Here is a 20,188-nt window from a genome sequence, read left to right on the forward strand (position 1 = left end):
CCAAGTGTTGGCTAGGGACGCCCCTCCGGGCGCCTGCATGCTGCCAGAGGCCACCACGCTCCCCAGGGCCCTCCACACTTCAAGAGCCGAAACACCCCAGTGGCTTCCATCGTCCAGAAGCCAAAACTCTCCAGGGGCCTCGACTCCCGGGAACCTCCATGCCCCAGGGGCCTTCACTCCAGGGGATTCCATCCTACAGTCCCCAACCTATCCATGAGTCTCAATTCCAGCATCCACTCTTTCGACTCCTCCGCTCTCCGGGGGCGAGTGAGCCGGTCGAGTGAGCCGGACCCGATCGGCACCGCGCTTGACCCAGCGGGGTCCTCGCCCCTTCCCTGCCGCGTCCATGCATGCGACGTCCGCCGAGAGGGAGGTTACATTAAAAAGTTAATAGAAAAATCAATCAGTACTGAATTAAAATTCCACTAGCGATCCTCGGGGGGCTTTTTGCAATAATAATTTCAGGTGCAGGTTGATTGTGCGGGGCTCCCAACAGGGGCGAGGGGGGGGGGGGTCAGGGCTCGCCAGCCCGAATATCCTCTTACATTATTAACCCTCTGGGTCTGCGCGGTATCACGACAACTCTGGTTCGCCTCCACGGGAGCAGCCCCGCGGCAACCCGGCGGCCCCCAGGCTCGACGAGGCCGGCGCTGGTCTGGCGCAAAGAGCAGGAGCGTGACGCTTCCCCGTCACGCTTGGCCAGCCAACGCCCGACCGGGGCCGCTGTGGACACCGACGGCTGTGCCGGCGGCGATTCACGGGGAGTAGGAACGGGCGGTGCGCGGTGACCCACGCCGTGAGAAAGGGGCGCTGGGCTCGCGTCGTACCGTCCGCCCGGCAAAGAGGGCCCACGACTTCTCTCTGGTTCGAGGAGTCAGGGCCCACCGCAAAACTGCGACACGGGAGGGGGCGGGGGCCGTGCACTTGTTTTTCCTAGACGTTGGGAACCGAGCGGAAGAGCGGACCGACGTTGTGGCGGACGAAACGTGGGGGATGATGCGCCATGGGGTTAAACTGTATAAAAACGACGGTGGGAGCAATCAGGTCACATCGCTCGTGCCGATTTCAATTTTCCGTCGCTATTATGTGCGGGGATTGGATGGATAATGTCGAGGCTCTGGCCAAGCTGCCGCAAGCCGGTGCCGCCGACGCCAAACCCGCCGGGCAAAAATTGCAACCTGATGAAGCGCCCCTCCTCTCTCTCCCTCGCTCTCGCTCGATCTCACTCGCTCGCTCTCTTTCCGGGGAGGGAAGAGCATGCGAGTGAGAGCGGGTTCACGCGTGCCCCTTGGCAGACCGGCTGAAATCGACGCCGGGCCCTTCCACCGGTCTCCACCACGGGACCCCGTTCAACACCACGGGACCCCGTTCATCACCACGGGACCCCGTTCAACACCACCGCCACGGTAATAACCCGGCGGACAGCGAGGGAGACCGCGAGGAGACAACGCGCTGCCACCATTCGTCTTGTGAAGGTCACCGTGCGGCGCAACGCGCTGGGATGCGCCTCCCTCCCTCTCTCCCGAGTCCAGGACAAATGTACGCGACCCTTGGAAGGCATCGTCCTTCCCGCTGAGGGGCGGGGCCTAGGATGTTTGTGGGGGGGGGGGGGGTTGGGAGAAGCTCTGCCCGGCTTGCGGCAACTGTAACAACGAGAACAGCGATGTGACGGCCATGCACGGACACACCACCGCACGCTCAGCCGCCGCCCCCCCTCCCAACAGCACCATCGCCGCCGCCACCGAGAGTGAGCATCTCGCATGGTGCGCCGAGAGACTGCGCCCGACGCTTAAGGCGGGCGGGAGGGCCCCACGCGCCCCGAGCTGTAAACGGCGGCGGGATTAAATCCTCGCCGCCGCCATCATCACGGTCACTAACGAGACACGGCGGGGCCCGCCCGCCGGCAAGCAAGGCAACGGCTCGAGGCGTCGCGCCCGCGCTAAGTAATAGCAAATCAATGGGGGCTGCGGGGTGAAGGATAACTTAGAGGCGACACTCCATTACTCAGCAGGCGCGCACGTGCGCGCGCCGCTCACCCCTAACTTTATTACGCCGTGTATCAATCTGTCGGGCCGGCACTCTCGGCGATCAGCGATCAATAGTTTTAATTTTGATTAACACGGACGCCCTCATCCATCCCGCAGATTAAATTGAATCCCAAACGCGCTTATCCCGTGACGCGCGGATCGATATTTTGTCACCTCTGCGCGGAACGCGGCGGGAGCGGCGCTGCGGTCCCCTCGCCCCGGGTCCCATTTAATCTCCGGCTCCGGACCTCGACGGCGAAACATGGACGCGGCAGCCGTGCAGAAGCGGCGCCGGCTGCTGCTGCTGCTGGCCTCTGATTTGTGATCGTGGGGGGTGGGTGGTGGTCGCGGGGTGATACTAAGTGGCGTGAGTCACACGGGACCCCCCCCACCCCACCCTCCAAAAAAAGCGAGAGTGATGCCTCAATCGCAAACACGGACGCCTGGACGCCCTCGCCCACGAGAGTTCACGACGCCTGGCCCGGTGACAGCCAACGCCGCCACTGCTGGTGATATCATCAGCGGCGACGGCTGCCAGATCAGCTACAGCAGCAGCAGTCACAGCAGTAGCAGCACAAGTCATGGCAGTAGTTACCAACGGTCGCAGGAACAGGCGCAATAGCGGCCTTAGTATTTACAGCACTAGCAGCAGCAGAAGCAGCAAGTAGTAGCAGACATAGCAGCAGTAGTTGTAGAAGCTGTAGCAGCACCAGGAGCAGCAACTGCAGAAGCGTTTGCAGAAGCCACAGTAGCAGTGGTCATCACAGCAGCAGCAGCAAAAACAGAAGCAGGAGCAGCAGTCACAGCAGCAGTCGGGAGCCCCGGCACACTGCTACCTCCTGCACAATGGAGACGTGGGATCTGCTGTTGTGACAGGGGGTGTCGTCTGTAGTGTACCTGGATGTATGCTCATGCCGGGTTTACAATTCACCGTTTTGTTTGAATAAGTGATTTTTTTCTTTGTTTGATAAATTTCGTGAAGAAAATTGACACGGCAAATAGAAATGTACACGTCCTTTACGAGAACAGGATTAACAAGTACACTCCGTGAAAGTGTTTTTTTAATGTATATTACATCGTAACAGTAGATGAAATCCAGCCAATCACAGACGACACGGATTGTAAAATTACCCTAAAAGACACTGATACCAGGGGGGCTGATCAACACTACCATCATCGTCAGCAGCCATGATCCATCCGCTGCTGGATGAAGGCCCCAGTCATTGCCACATCTCACGTTCTCACGAGGTTAGCAATCCATCGAGTGCCGACACACGGGCTGATTTCATCGCTACATCAATCACGAGCCCGAGTCACACCTCACGCCAGTTTAATGTTGTCTTGAAATGGGTGACATCATGAAACGAAAACTGTCAGGAAGTAGTGGAGGACGGTGTGGATGTGATGGGTTCACATTCATCAGATGTGCTGGTGCTGCCCATCGTAAGCTGTACCTGCGTTTCTCTCACCGTTTTATCTATGTCCACTCTTGTTCCATCAAACGTTTAATATTTTAATAAATCAGCCCATGGTGCCATAAAGGAAACATGAAACGTAACCAATCCTGTTCCATCACTGTGTACTGTTGCGTGTAGGTTTTGGTTGTAATCGGAGAGAGTTCACGCTCCGTGAATGTCCCCTGTGAGTGGTGGGTGCGTCTGTACCACAGCCCCCCAGTGGCGATGTTTACACACCACACCAGGTACTAATTTGAGGTTGAGTCGACCTAGGGGAGGCCCAGGACCAGTTCAAATATTCAGCACTGGTGCTCAACGGAAATCGAACTCAGGTTGCCTGGTTCGTATCGCAGGGTGCTGACCACTAAACTACCGCTCCCCACAACCCCCAACACGCAGACCCTGCCAAACACATCCAGGACAATACTGACAGGATACATAGAACACATAAAGACAAAGATTCACCAAATAGCCTTTAACAGACTCTCGAGGAAAGTGCTCTTACCGAGCAAATAGGGTCACTAGGTCCGTAGGGCAGTGCGTGAACCAATACGCTCCCGCTCCACACACAAGTCCCTCCCACACATAGAGCACAATACGGGCACAGCACACACACCACGCCACCCAGCACACACACCACGTCACCCAGCACACACACCACGTCACCCAGCACACACACCACGTCACCCAGCACACACACCACGCCACCCAGCACACACACCCAGCACACACACACAAGCACCATCCCTCTCTCCCTCCCTCCCACACACACAGAGCACACAATAAAGGCACAGCACATATGCCACCCAAAACACAAACCCAGCACACACACACGCGCTGCGCCAACCACCACAAAAACAAGCACCATCCCTCCTTTCGACACACACATACAATACGGGCACAGAACACACGGCACGCCACCCAACCACACACACGTTGCGCCACCCAGCACACAAACACGCACCATCCCTCACACACACAAACACGGGCACAACACACACGCTGCGCCACCCAGCACACAAACACGCACCATCCCTCAAACACACAAACACGGGCACAGCACACACGCTGTGCCAACCCAGCACACAAACACGCACCATCCCTCACACACAAACACGGGCACAGCACACACGCCGTGCCAACCTAGCACGGCCGCTGCCCGGCCCCCGCTTTATAGAATTTCCACTGCTCGCCTCCCTCTCGCGTGCCAAGCTGTCGCAGGTAATTTACGTGCCCCACATATTGCAAAAATAACATTAACTTTATTAAAGCAGCGCGGCGTCACGGGCAGCTGCAGAATAAAGGGCCGGCGGGTGATTGAGGGCGCGCGTGCGGCCATCACCACTGTCAGCCACCCATCGCGAAACAACGGCGCTCATTTCCTGCCCCGTGGACACGGAGCGCCGCTATCGGGGAAAACCATCTGGGGGGGGGGGGGGGCGGTGGGGGGAGAGGGAATCTCTCGGGGAAATCTCCCTGGCTCTGCCGCCCCGGCACACAGGTGTTCTCTCCCTGCCGCCACCACCACCGCCATCACCACCACCGCCACCACACCCCCGTCACCCTCACTCATCAACTCGGATCTTGCACTCGCCCTAAGCTCTGGCCCTAACCCTAACTAAACTGTCCCGTCTAATCCTCCTACACCGTGCCTCTCATCCCATGCTACCGCTGATGACGTTGAAGAGAATGATGATGATACTGCTGCTAAACATGCTGTTTCTGTTGGAAGATTATGATACAAATTATGATGATGAAAAATATAATGCTCAACATGCTGCGCCTATATGCTGATTGATGATCTGCTAATGATGGAGCTGAATGGGCTCCTGCAGCTGATGGTGACAATGACAATCAAGGAAACATGCTGCTATCGTTGCTGATTACGATGGAGAGGATAAATGGGATGATGGTGGCAATGATGACGCTGCGGATATTGATGCCGCTGATGATGACAATATTGGTGTTGATGATAAGAACGATGATCTCAAAGTTGCTGCTGTCGCTGCTACTGCTGCTGATGATGCAGAAGCTGTTGATGATACAGCTGTTGCCGTTACTGCTGCTAACAGGATGGAGAGTTTGTGAAGCTAGGAAAGTCTGCTCCCTAGCGGCCGCGAGGTGAACCGCGCGTTGAGGGCGACCGTGTGGGTCGTTGCGTGCAGCGATTCACCGAAGCTAACACCGATTCTTACGCCGCCACGACCACGCATCAAATCGCGTCGCGGGTGTCTAACAACAGTTCGTGATTCCACCTTGGAATGTTCCCGACTCACGTGGGGTTCACGGAAGCTATGCGCTGGACGTTACCGGTGTGCTCCAAGCTACGTTCAGGCTAATCGAGCTACCGAGACAACACAAAACGAGAAGACAAATATTGCATATCTCGCAATCGCTCAGGAACCACAGACGAGCAGGAAGGCAGCGGCGAGCCGGCGCCAATCGCTGCCCAAGCTCTGCGGTCCTCTACATAGCGAAGATGTTTTCAGCCAATTAACGTGTGGCAGGAAACCTGAGCATCACACATGCGAGAGGGGGGGGGGGGGCAGCAACACTATCCCATAGAGATGGAACAGATGGAGATTAGTCTACACTTTGTTGTACTGCCTTCTCCTGGTGAGCCAGGGTTACGGCTCCCCCTCGACGCCCACTGGCAGTTTCACAACATCCGTGCGGTGATCCACCAACCCTCGCTGCTGCCTCCACAGTGCCGGATCACGGGCAGAAAGCACGTGTGGCGGCGGCAGCATGGCCACCGCCACCAAGATTAAACATCACATTCTTAAAACAAATCGCCGAAACAAATGTTTCCAATTGCGCTGGGGTGGGCGGCTATAATGATAATATCCATAGCCTATATAGCGCCTTTCATGAAGCGTTTGACTAGGTATGCGCTAAGCGTGCACGGCGACAGACATTGCCCATATTATGTTGCGACCGTGCAGATCAGTGGCGCCTTATCCAGCAGGCGCTGTGGTCCATCATCCTGGTGGATCTCAATGGGCTCCACGATCCAGAACCAGAGAGCCATGGCCAACAGTCACCGGGAAAGCATTAACACCCTTTAATATCCTTTAGATGTAACGTACTAGCGCCATCTATTGGTAGACGTTAGTACTTTTTTTTCATTCATATGAATTCTTAGGTCAAGGATTTTTATTTGCCATCAGCTGTAAGAAGTATTGTCGTTCGCTTATGTAAATTGTCTAGCTTCGTGTGGGAGCAGGTAAGGGTGCACGTACAAAACCCACAACCACCACCACCACCTGTCACCTCGGGAATAACTGCGGGAGCTGGTGGGTGTCGCTGGTGGGTGCGGCTCATTGCTCAATAGGTGTGGTTCAAGGCTCAGTAGGTGTGGTTCACAGGCTCGCTATGGCTCACGGCTCGGTAGGAAGGTATGGCTCATGGCTACGCAGATGTGGTTCACGGCTCAAGTGGGTCTGGCTCACGGCTCGGAGGGTCTGGCTCACCGTGAAGTGTTCCTTGGACTTGTAGTTCTCATCGAGGTAGACCCGCGCGCGGTTGAACTCCCGCATCTCCTCGCTGGACAGCAGCTCCCTGGGACACACAAAGACAAAGGCACCCCAGCTCCCCTTGTGTAACCAAACAGACTGTTGGGGCAAGTGCAGTTATTGAAAACCTACAAAGGCCGGCACAATATGGCACATGAGAGGGCGGTGTGGCCAGCAACAACTGCCCGGCCAGCCGCCCCCCCAACTTTGTCTCCCCTAGTCCTGATGTTTGCTGACCCACATGGACCGTGTGGGTCGTGTGGACTGCGTGGTTAGAGGTAGTGTGGACCAAGTGGACCGTGTGGGCCGTGTGGGCCGTGTGGGCCGTGTGGACCGTGTGGGTCGTAGCAGTGCACAACCACGCGTCACGGCCTTGCGAGCAACGTGCTCACTCACTTGACGAACATCTCGACGTTCGCCATCGACTCCTCGTAGTTCTTCCCCCCGACCTCCTGGCAGTGCACGGCCACCAGCTGGGGCCCCTGGCTGTGCACCGTCTGTGAACGCGGCAAGATCGTGAGCAGAGTGTACACGCAGCAGGGACATGAGACGTATGAAGATGCAGCAGGGCTATGGGGGATGTGTGCAGACACAGCAGGGACGTGTGAGAGACATATGCAGATGCAGCAGGGACGTGTGAGGAACATATGCAGATGCAGCAGGGTTGTTGGTTAATTCCTCTCGCCCCCCTGTGGCAAGAGGCCCTTGGCACCACGCACAGAATAAGCTTCACAAGGCAACGCGCCGTTTTGTGTAATCATCTTTCAACGGCGCTCGTTAAACGCATACACGTGCGTGCACATGCACACACACCTATAAGAGAAAGCGACTGATTTAATGCAGCGATGCAATTAGCGGGGTTTAGGTTTGGATTGCAGCGGGAATGTTTTGGAAAGGCACCGATGAGTAATTGAGACACGACGAGAAAGTGAAAGGAGGCTTGCGGGCGATGTCCAAAAGAGGACATTGGTGCGGGCGAGAGATTTAGTTCCCGGCAGGATCTCTCAGCAGAAAAACACATTTTATCACCGAGCGATGCTGTGTTTGCTCGTGAGCGGCACGGGGCTGTCGTATCACAGGTGAGCGGTAAAGCCACCTTGGCTCGTGTCCAGGAGACAGCGCGCACAACGTATTGGGTCGGCGTGTACACAGGAGGGGCGGACGTTGCTGGCCTAAGGGGAGGCGCAGGCTGGACGCAAGCGTCCAGAAGGCACGGTGTGGAGGAACAACATGGTGCGTGGTACGTCCAGAGGACATAGGCGGTTGACGTGCGTAAGGTGTCTGGCTAGAGACATGGTGGACACACTGGGTTGGGGCGTGTGTCAGGACAAAGGGTGGGCGTGTCTGGTGTGTGGGGAGATGCAGCATGGACACACCGGGTGTACAAGTGTGCAGAAGCAACAGGGTTAATGTGTGCGGTGGCTGGGGAGACACGGGGTGGGCACACAGCGTGGGGACAAGGGTCCAGTACACGCAGGATGGAGATGTCTAGTGTCTTCGGGAGGACGGGGTAAATGTATGGCTCGGGGGGGAGACTGTCTGAGTAAGACAAAGCGTGGATGTGTCTCCAGAAGACACGGGGTGGATGGCTGTGGTGTCTGCGAGACGCAGGCGAATGTTTGCGGAGTCAGAAGGAGGCAAAAGAGGAAGACGTCCAGAAGAAACGGGGTGGTTGTGCAGATGGGTTGGGCAAGTGTCCGCGGGAGACACAAGACAGACGTGTCCTGTGTAAGGGGATGCGGACACGACAAAACCGCGAGACTCTAAAAGGCCACCTGATGCACGTAGGCACGCACGGCGGGTCCACAATTCAAGCCATTCACCGTGAACGCCAATCGCTGATAAGATGGGGCCCCCAGCCCTGGCAATGGCAGGGTCTGCTCCAGGACAAATATTTGACTTTCCGCAGGGGAGCGAGTGGGCAGGACTCTCCTTATAGGGGCCAGAGGCCAGACTAGTTCACACTGGGCGCATTCCTACAGAGCGCAGGCAATTAATGCTATTAATAGCTGGGCCGTGCTCAGGAGCAAGCTCGTACGCACGGGGACCGGGCAAGCGAGCGGCTTCTTCTCTCCGCGGCCCCCGGACCGACCCAAAGGCGCGAACCTCAAACAATGGGCGGGAGAGGTCAGCACCTGCGGATGAGCGTCCATTGAGACGACACAAACACCGCGGAGCGCCCGTTTACAAAACCCGACGCGTTACAATAAATAAGGTGAAGCACCGCAACGTCCCGCATGGCGCGTGGCGCAGCAGGGCGGCGCTCACTCCGGAGAGAGGGCCCCCCACTAGCCTCCCTCCCCCTCCATCCCTCTCCACCGCCTCCACCCCCCAAACTCCACCCCCCCCCCCAAGCCCAGCCATGGGCGAAGGCGGTTCCTGTGGGTCCGAGTTGAGGCAGTGCGTGGGACAGAGCGAGAAACGGAGTGTCTCCCAACGTCTCCCAGTGACTCCCAGCGTCTCTACGGTGTCCCAGCATCTCAGTTCTCCACCGTAGCACTCGAGCGATGCCACCACAGTTGAGCTTTCTTAATATTTACGTGCCATAATGACGCGATCGGCCGTAACTTTACTGCTGTTTTCTCTCATTTTACAAAGCCATAAATGCAGTGGGGCGTCCCAGGTGCGCAGCTTCGAGACAAAAGCGACGTTCAACGTCGTTTTTTTTCTCCTTCTGAGTAACGTCTTCCATTAACGGGGGGGGGGGGGGGGGGTGCGGAGGGCTATGAGCGGGGCACGGAGGCGCGACGAAGCACGGCGGGGGGCCTCGCTAACGAGAGACGAGTCTATAAATAGCGCAGCGCAATTGTTTTCCCGCGTGAGCATCCTTCCCACGAGCACGGCGCCAGGAAGCGGCGCTCCGTGTCCTGCCCCTCCCCGACGAGCATTCACACACGAGTACATTTGCACACGCGCTTACATGCGTGCGCGCACACACACACATACATATCCCCCATATAGCCTTAACAAGCTGTTGGGGCAAGAGCTGTTAGCGATCGCTTATGGCACATGAGGGGGCGGGTGACCATCCCCATGCCCGGCCGTCTTTGTCTCCCCAGTGGCAATGTTTACCAATCGCACCAGGTGCAGTACTCAACTGAGACTAAGTCGACCTCAAAGAGCCCCTAGACTCGTTCAGATAATCGTCACTGTCATGAACTCGGGTCACCAGTTTCATAGCGCAGCGTGCTAACCAATGCAATAATGCCGCCACAAACACACATATACAGAAAGACAAAGATCCCCCGTGAAGCCTGTATAGGATGTTGCGGAAAGTGCTGTTTCGCATGCACCAATGAATGCCAGCAGAGCCCTCTGTCCCCCTTGTGCTAACATTCACGTATGGAATCAGCTCCTAATTTAACGCCGAGTTGGTCTAAAGGGAGGCCCAGCAGCAGTTTGGATGGCTGGCTGTGGTCGGGAGTGGAACTCAAAAGTGCACAAAGAGAGGGGATAACTTGGCAGAACCCTCGTGAGACTCAGTGACACTTTCCGGGGTAAACAAATGCAACATATAAAAATTATAATTCTTACACTGTGACAACACAACCCATGCACACACGCGCATGCACGCACTCGGGACCTACGTTTGTACAGCTCGAGCGTGCACCTGTGATCGAGCGCTGCGGAGGCCAGGGTTGGCGGATCACAAGGAAGATTTGCTAAACTCACCAATGCTCTGGGCTACCAAGTAGCTAAGAGAAGGCATGATAATAAATCGGCGTCGTGAACCCATCTTTGCGACCCTATCACTGGCGTGTAATCCAGTTTCTTACCAGCTCTTCTCTCATATGGCAAGATGAAACTAGCAACAGTTTAACAGACCAATATTATTCATTGGACCGTTTGATCTAGCGTCACGCTCTGGTGACCCCCCAGCCGTCGCATTGCAGGCCGTGCCGACGGAAGCACCAGGGCGTGGGCGGAGGCCGAGAGTGAGGCCCATAGACAGAGGTGGTTCCACTGTGGTGAGACGAGGACGTGCAGGACTGTGGAGTGGATGTGGGGGGCAATGGCCCATGGCGGTTTTGGAGGAGGAGCAGGAAGGCAGCTGAGCCCACACGACTGGGAATAATGCCACGAGGAAGAAGCAGAGCGCTCCTTATTTAAAAAGGAATTGGCCAAACATCCCAATATAGCAGGGCCCGTCTAAAAAAAGGATCCTTCGAGACTCAGTGAGACTCTCCTGCATAAATACAATGAACAGTGTCAATCCACTTACACCCATTTGTGCAATGCTGGATGAAGGCCTCCACGTGCCCTGACAGTAACGGGGATTGGCCGACTATACTTCTCCACGCTGGCTGGCGAAGGGCGGGGCGCACACAACCGGTTCCGACATCTCTCGTCACGGTTAGCACGGTTGGCTCTGGTGCGAAATAAGTTCACCATCCTACATACATACATACTGATGTTTGCCTTGGCTGGAACTCAAAACTCGTCATGAGGTTCATAGTGCAGTGCGCACGAACCACTGCGCAATCCCTCATCCCGAATGCCATTGCTGTTATTCTTATTACTGGGGTGAAAATTACATCACAACACTCAGCCAGGGCAGACGCTGCTTTTATAAATCACGGGGGTGATCACACGGGCTCGGCCAGGCCTGCGGGACGAAGGAACGGGGAAGCCTTGAGCTCGAAGCGGCTGACCAATCGTAGCCAAGCTCCCGAGCCCGGGGGCTGGGATCTCGGGCGACCTGTGACGGACAGCGCACGACGGGCCAGCGGCGGTGCGCCGCGTGGAATCCGTCAAAATTGAAATGGGCGACACGACGAGGCACGTGCCCGCGTTTTACCCAAGATCACAAACGCAGGGGGTGGGAGGGGGTGGGGAGCCAGCCGCAGGCGACACGATAGTGGGTGACTGGGATCTAAACGCAGCGTGGCGCAGGGCGCTTCCGCGGGGAGTTTTGTTCGAAAGGGTGCGGTGATCTGATCCCGCTCTCGGGCATTGATTTTACGTCGATGCCAATTGCCGCTTAGAGACTCTGGCACCGCGGGTGACATAGAATTGGCTTACGGGGGAGCCAATTGCGTGCGTTCAATGTAAACTCGCAGCCATTTGTGTCTTGTCTGGCTGTTGAGGCGCGGTGGCCTCTGCGTGCCATGTGGGTCGTTGCGGGGGGTCGTCCGAGCATAGTCTGACACCCGTTGGTCAATTGTCTGAGTTGATAATAGTAAAATAAACTATCGATTCTTCATTTGAATCACGAGCAGGAATTAATTGAGTCATCATGGGAGTGAATTGGTACGTATTTACACCCCTAATGTGTGTGTTATATATGTTTGTGTTTTGTATAATAAGACGGTCAAAGGCTTTGAGCCTAGACTTGTAGAGGGACATGGAGTCGACAGCTCGGACAGCTGGGAGAAGGGAGTGACAGACCATGGGGGCAGCAGAGGAAAATGAGCGACTTCCCACCGAATGAAGGTTGAATGGGGGCTTCCACAGAAAGTGAGACGAGAGGGGAGAGGTAGGAGTGTGTGTGGCGGGAAGCAGAGTGAGATGACAGGCGAGAGAGTGAATTGAGAGGAGAGAGGTAGGAGAGGGCGGTAGAGGGGAGTAAAGTGAGACGAAAGGGGAGATCGGCTAGCCAGGGGGAGTCCATGGGGGATCATGTAGACAGTGAGTGTGATGTCGGAATTGATCCAGGATTGGATCGGGAGCCAGGGCTGGGGTCGGAGTCGTAGTGTCACATGTGCCCGTTCGCGGGTGCGGAGAGTTTGAAGATGCGAGGAGACCAGCGACGTGCGGAGGTGAGGAGTGTGTGGAGGTGAGGGATTGGAGGGGAGACCGTAGAGGAGAGAGTTGCAGCAGTCGAGTTGTGGTGAAGGATGGGGTGGACGACGAGAAGCACGCTGGCCACCAATGTCAACAACAGCAGCAGCGACGCGGAAGCACCGAGCAAAAACACAAATGACACCAACACGCAACAACACACAACACACACTTCCATGTCACCCACCTTGTAAAACTCCTGGAGCCAGTTTTTCTGCAAATGTTCGGTCTGCAAAAAAAACACACCAAAACAATGCTTAGACTGAGACCAGCATGGCAGCAACAACAGTGCAGGGAATGATTGCCCCGGGACGTTTGTGTCGTTGCGAGCGGTGGCACTAACCGGGGCTGTACCGGTTCGATGACAACACCTCGCCGAATGGCGCCAGCGAGATCGATCGACAGGAATGGCGCCGCAGCTTCGATTTTACCGCGAATGTCATCGCCAGCGAAAGCGGCGCGGGAGCGGTCGGCGTCACACAACAGTCGCCGCAGCGCACAGCCGTCATACCATCAAGCTCTCGTTACCATAGCGTGACGCCACATCCGTTCTCGCTCAGCAGCAGTTATATCAGGTAGTTGTCACACCGCAAAGCTGTCACACCCCAACGGGAAACATCCCGTCACACCGCCGCCATGACACAACACAGCTGTCACACCGTGCTGCCGTAATGTCACACCACTGCGACACAACACAGCCGTCACAACAGAGAACAGCCGCACCAAGAGTCGTGAGAACACACAGCCGTCACACCGTGCTGCCATAATGTCACACCACTGCGACACAACACAGCCGTCACAACAGGAAGAACAGCCGCACCAAGAGTCGTGAGAACACACAGCTTTCACACTGCGCTGCCCTCACTCGGAGGCATCACAACACGTGGCTGTCACACAACACAACAGTCACCACACAGTCATCACACCGGGCGGATGTTGCACCACACAGCCGTGGTACCACACAGCCGTGGCACCACACGGCCGTGGCACCACGCGGCCGTGGCACCACGTGGCCGTGGCACCACGCGGCTCTCTCACTCCTCACTATCGACTGCCGTTGCCTGGATCTTAATTGTTCACGCCGAATCCCAGCTCTACTTAATGCGCACGCCTCGTCTAATTAGCAAGACGTCCGTGCTCTAATGACTCCCCTCTTGGTCCCCCAACACCAATTAAGGCCTAAGCAGGGTAGAAACAGCGACATGGCGGTGACGTTTGCGGCGAAAGTGAATGGCCTCTCCTGTTAAGCGCTGCTGACGCCAGAGGCTCTGCGCTCAAGTTACTCCAGCTCGCTCGCTCGCTCACCACCCCGTGTGAGCCACTCACCACGCTCGCTCACCACCCCGTGTGAGCCACTCACCACGCTCACTCACCACCCCGCTACTGCGCTCACCGGTCTCAAAATCCCCAGACGACACGGTAACGCTACCCCGCGCTTCGTTCATTCCCCCCGGGAGCGATTTGGGTATTCATCACCAGGCTACACCTTAAGCCGTGACTCGCTCGCTCCCTGAACCAGCCTCGACGTGAAGACGAACAGCGTCGATCGACTTCCCCGCCTCATGAAACAACATTACGACTCTCCAGGAGTCCTGGCGGTGCGAGGGGATATTTCAATATTAAAATTGTTTTTTTGTCAGTTTGAGATCAGCTGCTGTGACACAAGCTTTTCAGGTATTTGGACACTGCCAAAACAAATGCGACCAAAATATAATAGGTGCGCAAAGTAGAATGCTGAGATGCGTGCCTGGAATTGCACTGAGATACAGGAAGAGGAAACTGCAGATTAGATGGCATACGCAAATTAGAGATGTCATATTTAGATTAGTTGAGAAATGTTAGCGGGCGTGGGCTAGACACGTCGACAAGAGAGACGACGGTCGGTGGTCGAGACTAACGATGGAGTGGGAGCGCAAAGGAGGGAATGCTCGTGAAAGGAAAATCGATCGCCGGGATGGGAGCAATGACGTCAGCTCGTGCGCAGGTGCCAGACGGATCGTTACGGTGCAGGACCGTGAAAAATAGCGACGGCTTAGGGAGGCCTTCATTCAGCAGTGGATCGATCACGGCTGCTGATCATGATGCATGGAGCCTGCCAAATGACCTTACAGGCCACCCACAAAATGCACAATGAACCATGCAGCCAGTGGTGGGCCCCACCCTCCAGAGCCGCAGCTGCACGGGCAGATGGGAACTCTGATGGGACCTTGGCAACCCAGGGAGACCAAATGCAGTCTAGGAGACAGGCAGGGAGACACGGAGATAATTAGGGAAGGTGCGAGAAGCAGGGAGAATTGAGAGCGCTGGCAAGTGGACACAGAGGCAGTTCGAGAAATGAGATTTCACACGGGGAGACACCGAGACAGGCATGGCATGGGGACAGGCCATTGGATCGGTCCTGCCATCGCACTTTGCATGTCAGTTGACACATCAGCACACCGTGGGTGTATCACGCACCCCGCCTTGTTTTAGACCGCCGACTCAAAAGTCAAACTCGTGGCCATATCATTTTAGATAGCAGCAGGCCACTAATTCTGGTCGATGACATTGGACATTGGTCAGTGAGTCTCATATCTGCACGAGCAGGAGGGACCTCCCAATGGACCTTGGCTACTACCCAGGCACAGTGAGGCAAGCAGCAAGGCAGCCATATAAGCAGAGACAGGCAATCACTGCCATGCCATCACACCGTGCAGCAGCCGCAGATGTGGGTCAGAGACACCGGTAAGTGATGTTGGTCACCGATTTTGTTTCTCGAACACCGAGCTCCATTTTATTGTTGTAAGCCATGATCAATCCACTGCTGGATGAAGGCCTCTCCAAAGCCGCCGGTCCCCACCTCTCGCAAGCCTGCGATGCCTCGTTCAGGCACCGGCGAGCGAGCTGATCCCAACCTCCCACCCCTCTTAAAAATCTGTGCTCAAAGCTCAAGAGTAATTAACTTGAGAGAGCAGTGCTCACACAGTCCTACAACAATAACTGATGTCGGGCGCGGCAATTGGTCCAATGGTATTCCCCCCTCTAACAACACCGAGCTCCGTTTCATTGTCGTGAGCCCACGGCAAGGACGATGAAGACTTTCTCGACTGGGTGCCGCCCGTGACACTGATGGCCCCACGTGGGCCACCGACTCTGGGCCACTGATGTCGATCGTTGCACTGAAGTGTGGCTGCTTTTTGGCCGAGACGCTGCACTGTGCCTCTTGTGTGTGCGAGCACACGGAAGTGGCTGAACTTTACAAATAAACCCACCCGTGCCATTCCAGTTTTCCATTCCTTCAGCCCTTTTGTTAATGTCACACAAACAGAGCGGCACACCCGCAGGTGCTGTACAGACAGACGCACGTGTACACGTTGCACGAATACATGGACCTAAGACTGCACGGGTACATACACATGAAGACGTGCACACAAGCACACAAGCAAGTACACACGCGTTTACATACACACACGTACACAAAAACAAACATCCCCATATGAACTGAAACAAGACTGTCGGGGATATTCATGTTAGCGAGCACCTATTAAGGCCGGAATGGCACAAAAGGGGGTGGGTGACCAGCACCATTCTCGGCCACCTTTGTTTATCCGGCGGTGATGTTTACACACAAAGATCACTCGTACAGCCTTCACAGACTGTAGACACAAGTGCTGTTAGCGAGCACCTATGAAGGCTGGCATGGCACACGAGGCAGTGGGTGGCCAGCACCACGCACGGCCGCCTTTGTCTCCCGAGTGGCGATGTTCACACATCGCTCCAGGTACTCATTTGAGGCTGAGTCGAACAAGAGGTGGCCCAGGAGGGGTTCGGATAATAGTCACTGGTGTTGGCCGTGAGCGGGAATCGAACTCGGGTCGTCACGTTCGCAGCGCAGCAGTGCGTCGCCCACTACCCACAACCACTCCCTACACACACAGGCACACGCACGTACGCACGCGTACACGTGTAACATTTACCCAGCCCGAGGGAAAATATTTTCCATTTTCCACACGGCCAACCGCAACGTACAACATGAAGGAAACGACATCTTAGGCGTTTTTTGTTGTTATTGTTGTGGGCCCTGTACCTGCGTGGGTGTCTGCCTGTGAGTTCCCGTGTCTGCCTGTGTGTATCGATACCGGTGTCTATCCGTGAGTACCGGTGTGTGAGAACCTGCGTACACCCATGTACCTTTACACCCGTGCGTTTAATTTTTAATATACTCGTGCATACCCGTATGAGTCCATGCACCTGTGTACCTACGTATGTATAATACCTGTGTGTACCTGTGTGCATATGTATCTATAAATATCTGTGCACCTCGGTATGTGCCGATGTGATTCCAGAGCATCCGTGTGTATCCGTGCAGTTCTCATTTACTTTTAATGTAAGTGCAAGTACCAATGTACCTGCCTATGTACCTGTTCGTTTCCCAAGTACCTCGGTGTGTACCTCTTGCGAACGTACCCGTGAGTAACCAAGCACCCATATGTCGAGCGTTTTCTAATCGTCACCACCCGAGCAAGCCAGCCACAATCAGCCACGCACCTGCACGTACCCACGTGTACCTATGCAGGGTACTTGTGACGTCGTGAGCATAGAGACATATAGGCCTCGGGGTTCCAAAACAATGGGGTTCGTGACTCCATGCAAAGGCGCAACGCACGGTTCAGGAACCACAACAACCCCCACTGACATATAAGAACTACCACCAACTACCACCGCTCAAATAGCAAAGACAATAACACGGACACCACCTGTACACAGAGCCCCCGTGGCGTTACAGTGCACGTGAGGCGGGGCAGGCGAGGCAGGCGAGGCAGGTGAGATGGGGATCAGGGCGAGTGGGATACCTACCGTCCTCTTCCCTCATGGGTGCAGGCACCGTGTCACGTACCGTGCCAGGTATGTGGGGTCAGCCAGGTGCGATGTCAAATATGCGCCGTAGATTTATAGATACGCGGGGCAAATACTGTATGTCAGGTATCGGTGTCAGGCACGCGGTCAGGTATACCGTGTTTGCCTATACGGTGTCACTACGTTAGATGAGGTGTCAGCTACTCTGCCAGATGTCAGCTGTTGTCAAGCAATGTGTCAGGTCCTGTGTCTGGTGTCGCGTCTGCCGTCAGCTAAAATGCCAGTTGCCAGGTTGCTGTGTCAGCTGTGTCAGCTACTATGCCAAGTGACAGCTTGCTGTGTCAGCTACGGTGCAGCTACTATGCCAAGTGACAGCTTGCTGTGTCAGCTACGGTGCAGCTACTATGCCAAGTGTCAGCTTGCTGTGTCAGCTACGGTGCAGCTACTATGCCAAGTGTCAGCTTGCTATGTCAGCCACGGTGCCAGCTACTATGCCAGTTGCCAGGTTGCTGTGTCAGCCACGGTGCCAGCTGCTGCTGCTGCTGCGTCAGGTCGTGGCTACGCGCCGCCCCCCCCGCCGTGTTGACGCGGGGCCGCGGGCGCCACCGACCCGACACTCGACCCATTTATTTGCCTCACGCATCCCCGACCCCCGTGACCTACTGACCCCCGTGGCCTATCGACCGAGTGACCCGTGCGAGAGAAGCCTCACATCCTCGAACATGGAGCCGACGTTGGCCGTGACGAGGAGCAGTCGGGGTCCGCCGGACCGCGGCCTCCCGGATCGCTCGGCCGCCGCCATTCCACCTGGCCGCTCGTCCTCGCTCGATCGCCCCGCGTCGTCCTCGTCGTCGTCTTCCTCGTCCTCCACCTCGTCGTCGTCCTCGTCGTCGTCTGCGCTAGAGTATGGAGGAGGGGGGGGTCACAGCGGCCCCACGTCGCCCGGGGTCCCGCGCATCGCGGCAGCGACCCCGTGCCGCCTCCTCCTCCTTCGGGTCTTGCGCCGAGCGCGATGACGTCACCCGCTTCTGACGTCATCGCGTTGGGCCGCACGTGGGGGGGGGGGGGGTCACGCACGACGGGAGACGTCACCGAGGAGCGGCGACGCGGGTTGGCGAACGTGCGTCGTGAAGTCAACGCCGGTGACGTCATGGAAATGCGGGGGGGGGCGCCAGAGGCGTGACGTCATGTGGACGCGGGGCGGTGGTCCGAAAGGCGTGGCCTGAGTTGCGGTGACGTCACGGATCCGGGGGAATAGAATGACGTCACGAAAAGCGCGGCCTGGGGGTGAGCGGGGCTGTGTGTAATGACGTCATCGCCCAATCCACACGGTTTGCTACCCACAGATCTCACTCCACGTGGCCTCAAAGTGCACCTAGCCTGGCACAAAAGCCCGGTTGTTGGCACTCAACGAGGCTTTTGAGTACAGTACTGTGATCTGTTGCACCGTTTGCGCTGTTTGCTTCCTCGATTGGAATCCACACAGCAGCAATCATCGCCCCCTACCGCCAAAACTTGGTGGGACCTCTCGTGAAAATTAGTCTGCCGGCGAAACGGGCACGTGTATAAATGAACGTGTTATCGGCAGGCTTATATTCATCTGGAGCTGTGTGGGGCTGAGCTCTGGAAAGTTGGATTGGTGAATCGTAGGGCCCTCTCCCCGACGAATATTCCGTGGGAAAATCGTCTTTGGTTCACATTTCTGCGAGAATTATGAAAATAATTTCTGGACCCATGAATGAATGATGAGTGGAGGTCGCGTCGATTATTTGACCACGCATTTCGCTGGTCAGTGCGAGTTTGTGGAAGCGGGGGCATAGAAGTGAAGTACAACACTGTATTTGTGTGCACTGCCCACTGCTGCTACCACATACGGGACGTGTCGAGACCGTCAACGCCTTACGGTGAACCGGGCAATCGCTTGGAATCTCTCAGAGTGCAGTGCGATCCTTGCTGTTCGAGAACATCGCACGAAAGTAGATACCGCAGAACTACATACAAGCGGCCTCATTTACACACTGTCCCACTCCCCCATGCTATGCAGAGAAATGTTCCTCAAGTGACGACGATCCGATCGATATTTGTGACTCTCTGGAATTGTTGGCACACCCAAAAGAAGAGCCAAAATGTAACCATCAACTCGCTGCAGCACTTGACCACCCAGTTTCAGAGCCCAAGCTCGCACCGCCGGATTGGTAGCGTGAGATGTTAACCGCCTCGCCTGGTATACAGAAGGTCGTGGGTTTTATCCCAACCCTGACGTTTGCTGCTGTATATTTGGGGTTTGCGTGTCTCTCTCCCTGTGGTCGCGTGGATTTTTTTCAGGGTCCTCCCGATTTTTCTCTCTACATTTAGAAACACGTGTTGAGAGTATTTGTCTGCTATATTCCACGTGATACGCCACTTCGTTGAGCTAACATGTGTGGCCAAGTCGCTTCTAAAATAAAAACTACAATGCTCAGTGGGGCCTTACCTGGCAAAATAAAAATAAGTTAATAGTTTATTTTATAGTTTAAACTTCGAGCTGCCACCACTGCTTGCTTCGTTCCCAACAATTCGGCTCCACGTTGGG

The 20,188-nt window shown here is 55.9% G+C and overlaps 1 protein-coding gene across 2 annotated transcripts in view; it reads right to left on the minus strand.

Moving 5' to 3' along the window:
- INPP5A (inositol polyphosphate-5-phosphatase A) overlaps nucleotides 1-18,638 on the minus strand; it is a 36,348-nt gene extending 17,710 nt beyond the window's left edge. For both annotated transcript variants that reach the window (XM_061556233.1, XM_061556234.1), the window contains exons 1-4: nucleotides 18,329-18,638; nucleotides 12,968-13,009; nucleotides 7,396-7,496; nucleotides 6,958-7,045 (exon numbers count right to left, since the gene is read on the minus strand). In XM_061556233.1, coding sequence (XP_061412217.1) covers nucleotides 6,958-7,045; nucleotides 7,396-7,496; nucleotides 12,968-13,009; nucleotides 18,329-18,418 — 321 coding nt within the window. In that variant the 5' untranslated portion in view covers nucleotides 18,419-18,638. The remainder of the gene's footprint in view (nucleotides 1-6,957; nucleotides 7,046-7,395; nucleotides 7,497-12,967; nucleotides 13,010-18,328) is intronic.
- Between the last annotated feature and the right edge of the window lie 1,550 nt (nucleotides 18,639-20,188).

Source organism: Lethenteron reissneri, chromosome 22, assembly GCF_015708825.2.
Source record: "Lethenteron reissneri isolate LAM-NWPU_2019-01 chromosome 22, ASM1570882v1, whole genome shotgun sequence".
Taxonomy (NCBI): Eukaryota; Metazoa; Chordata; class Hyperoartia; order Petromyzontiformes; family Petromyzontidae; genus Lethenteron; species Lethenteron reissneri.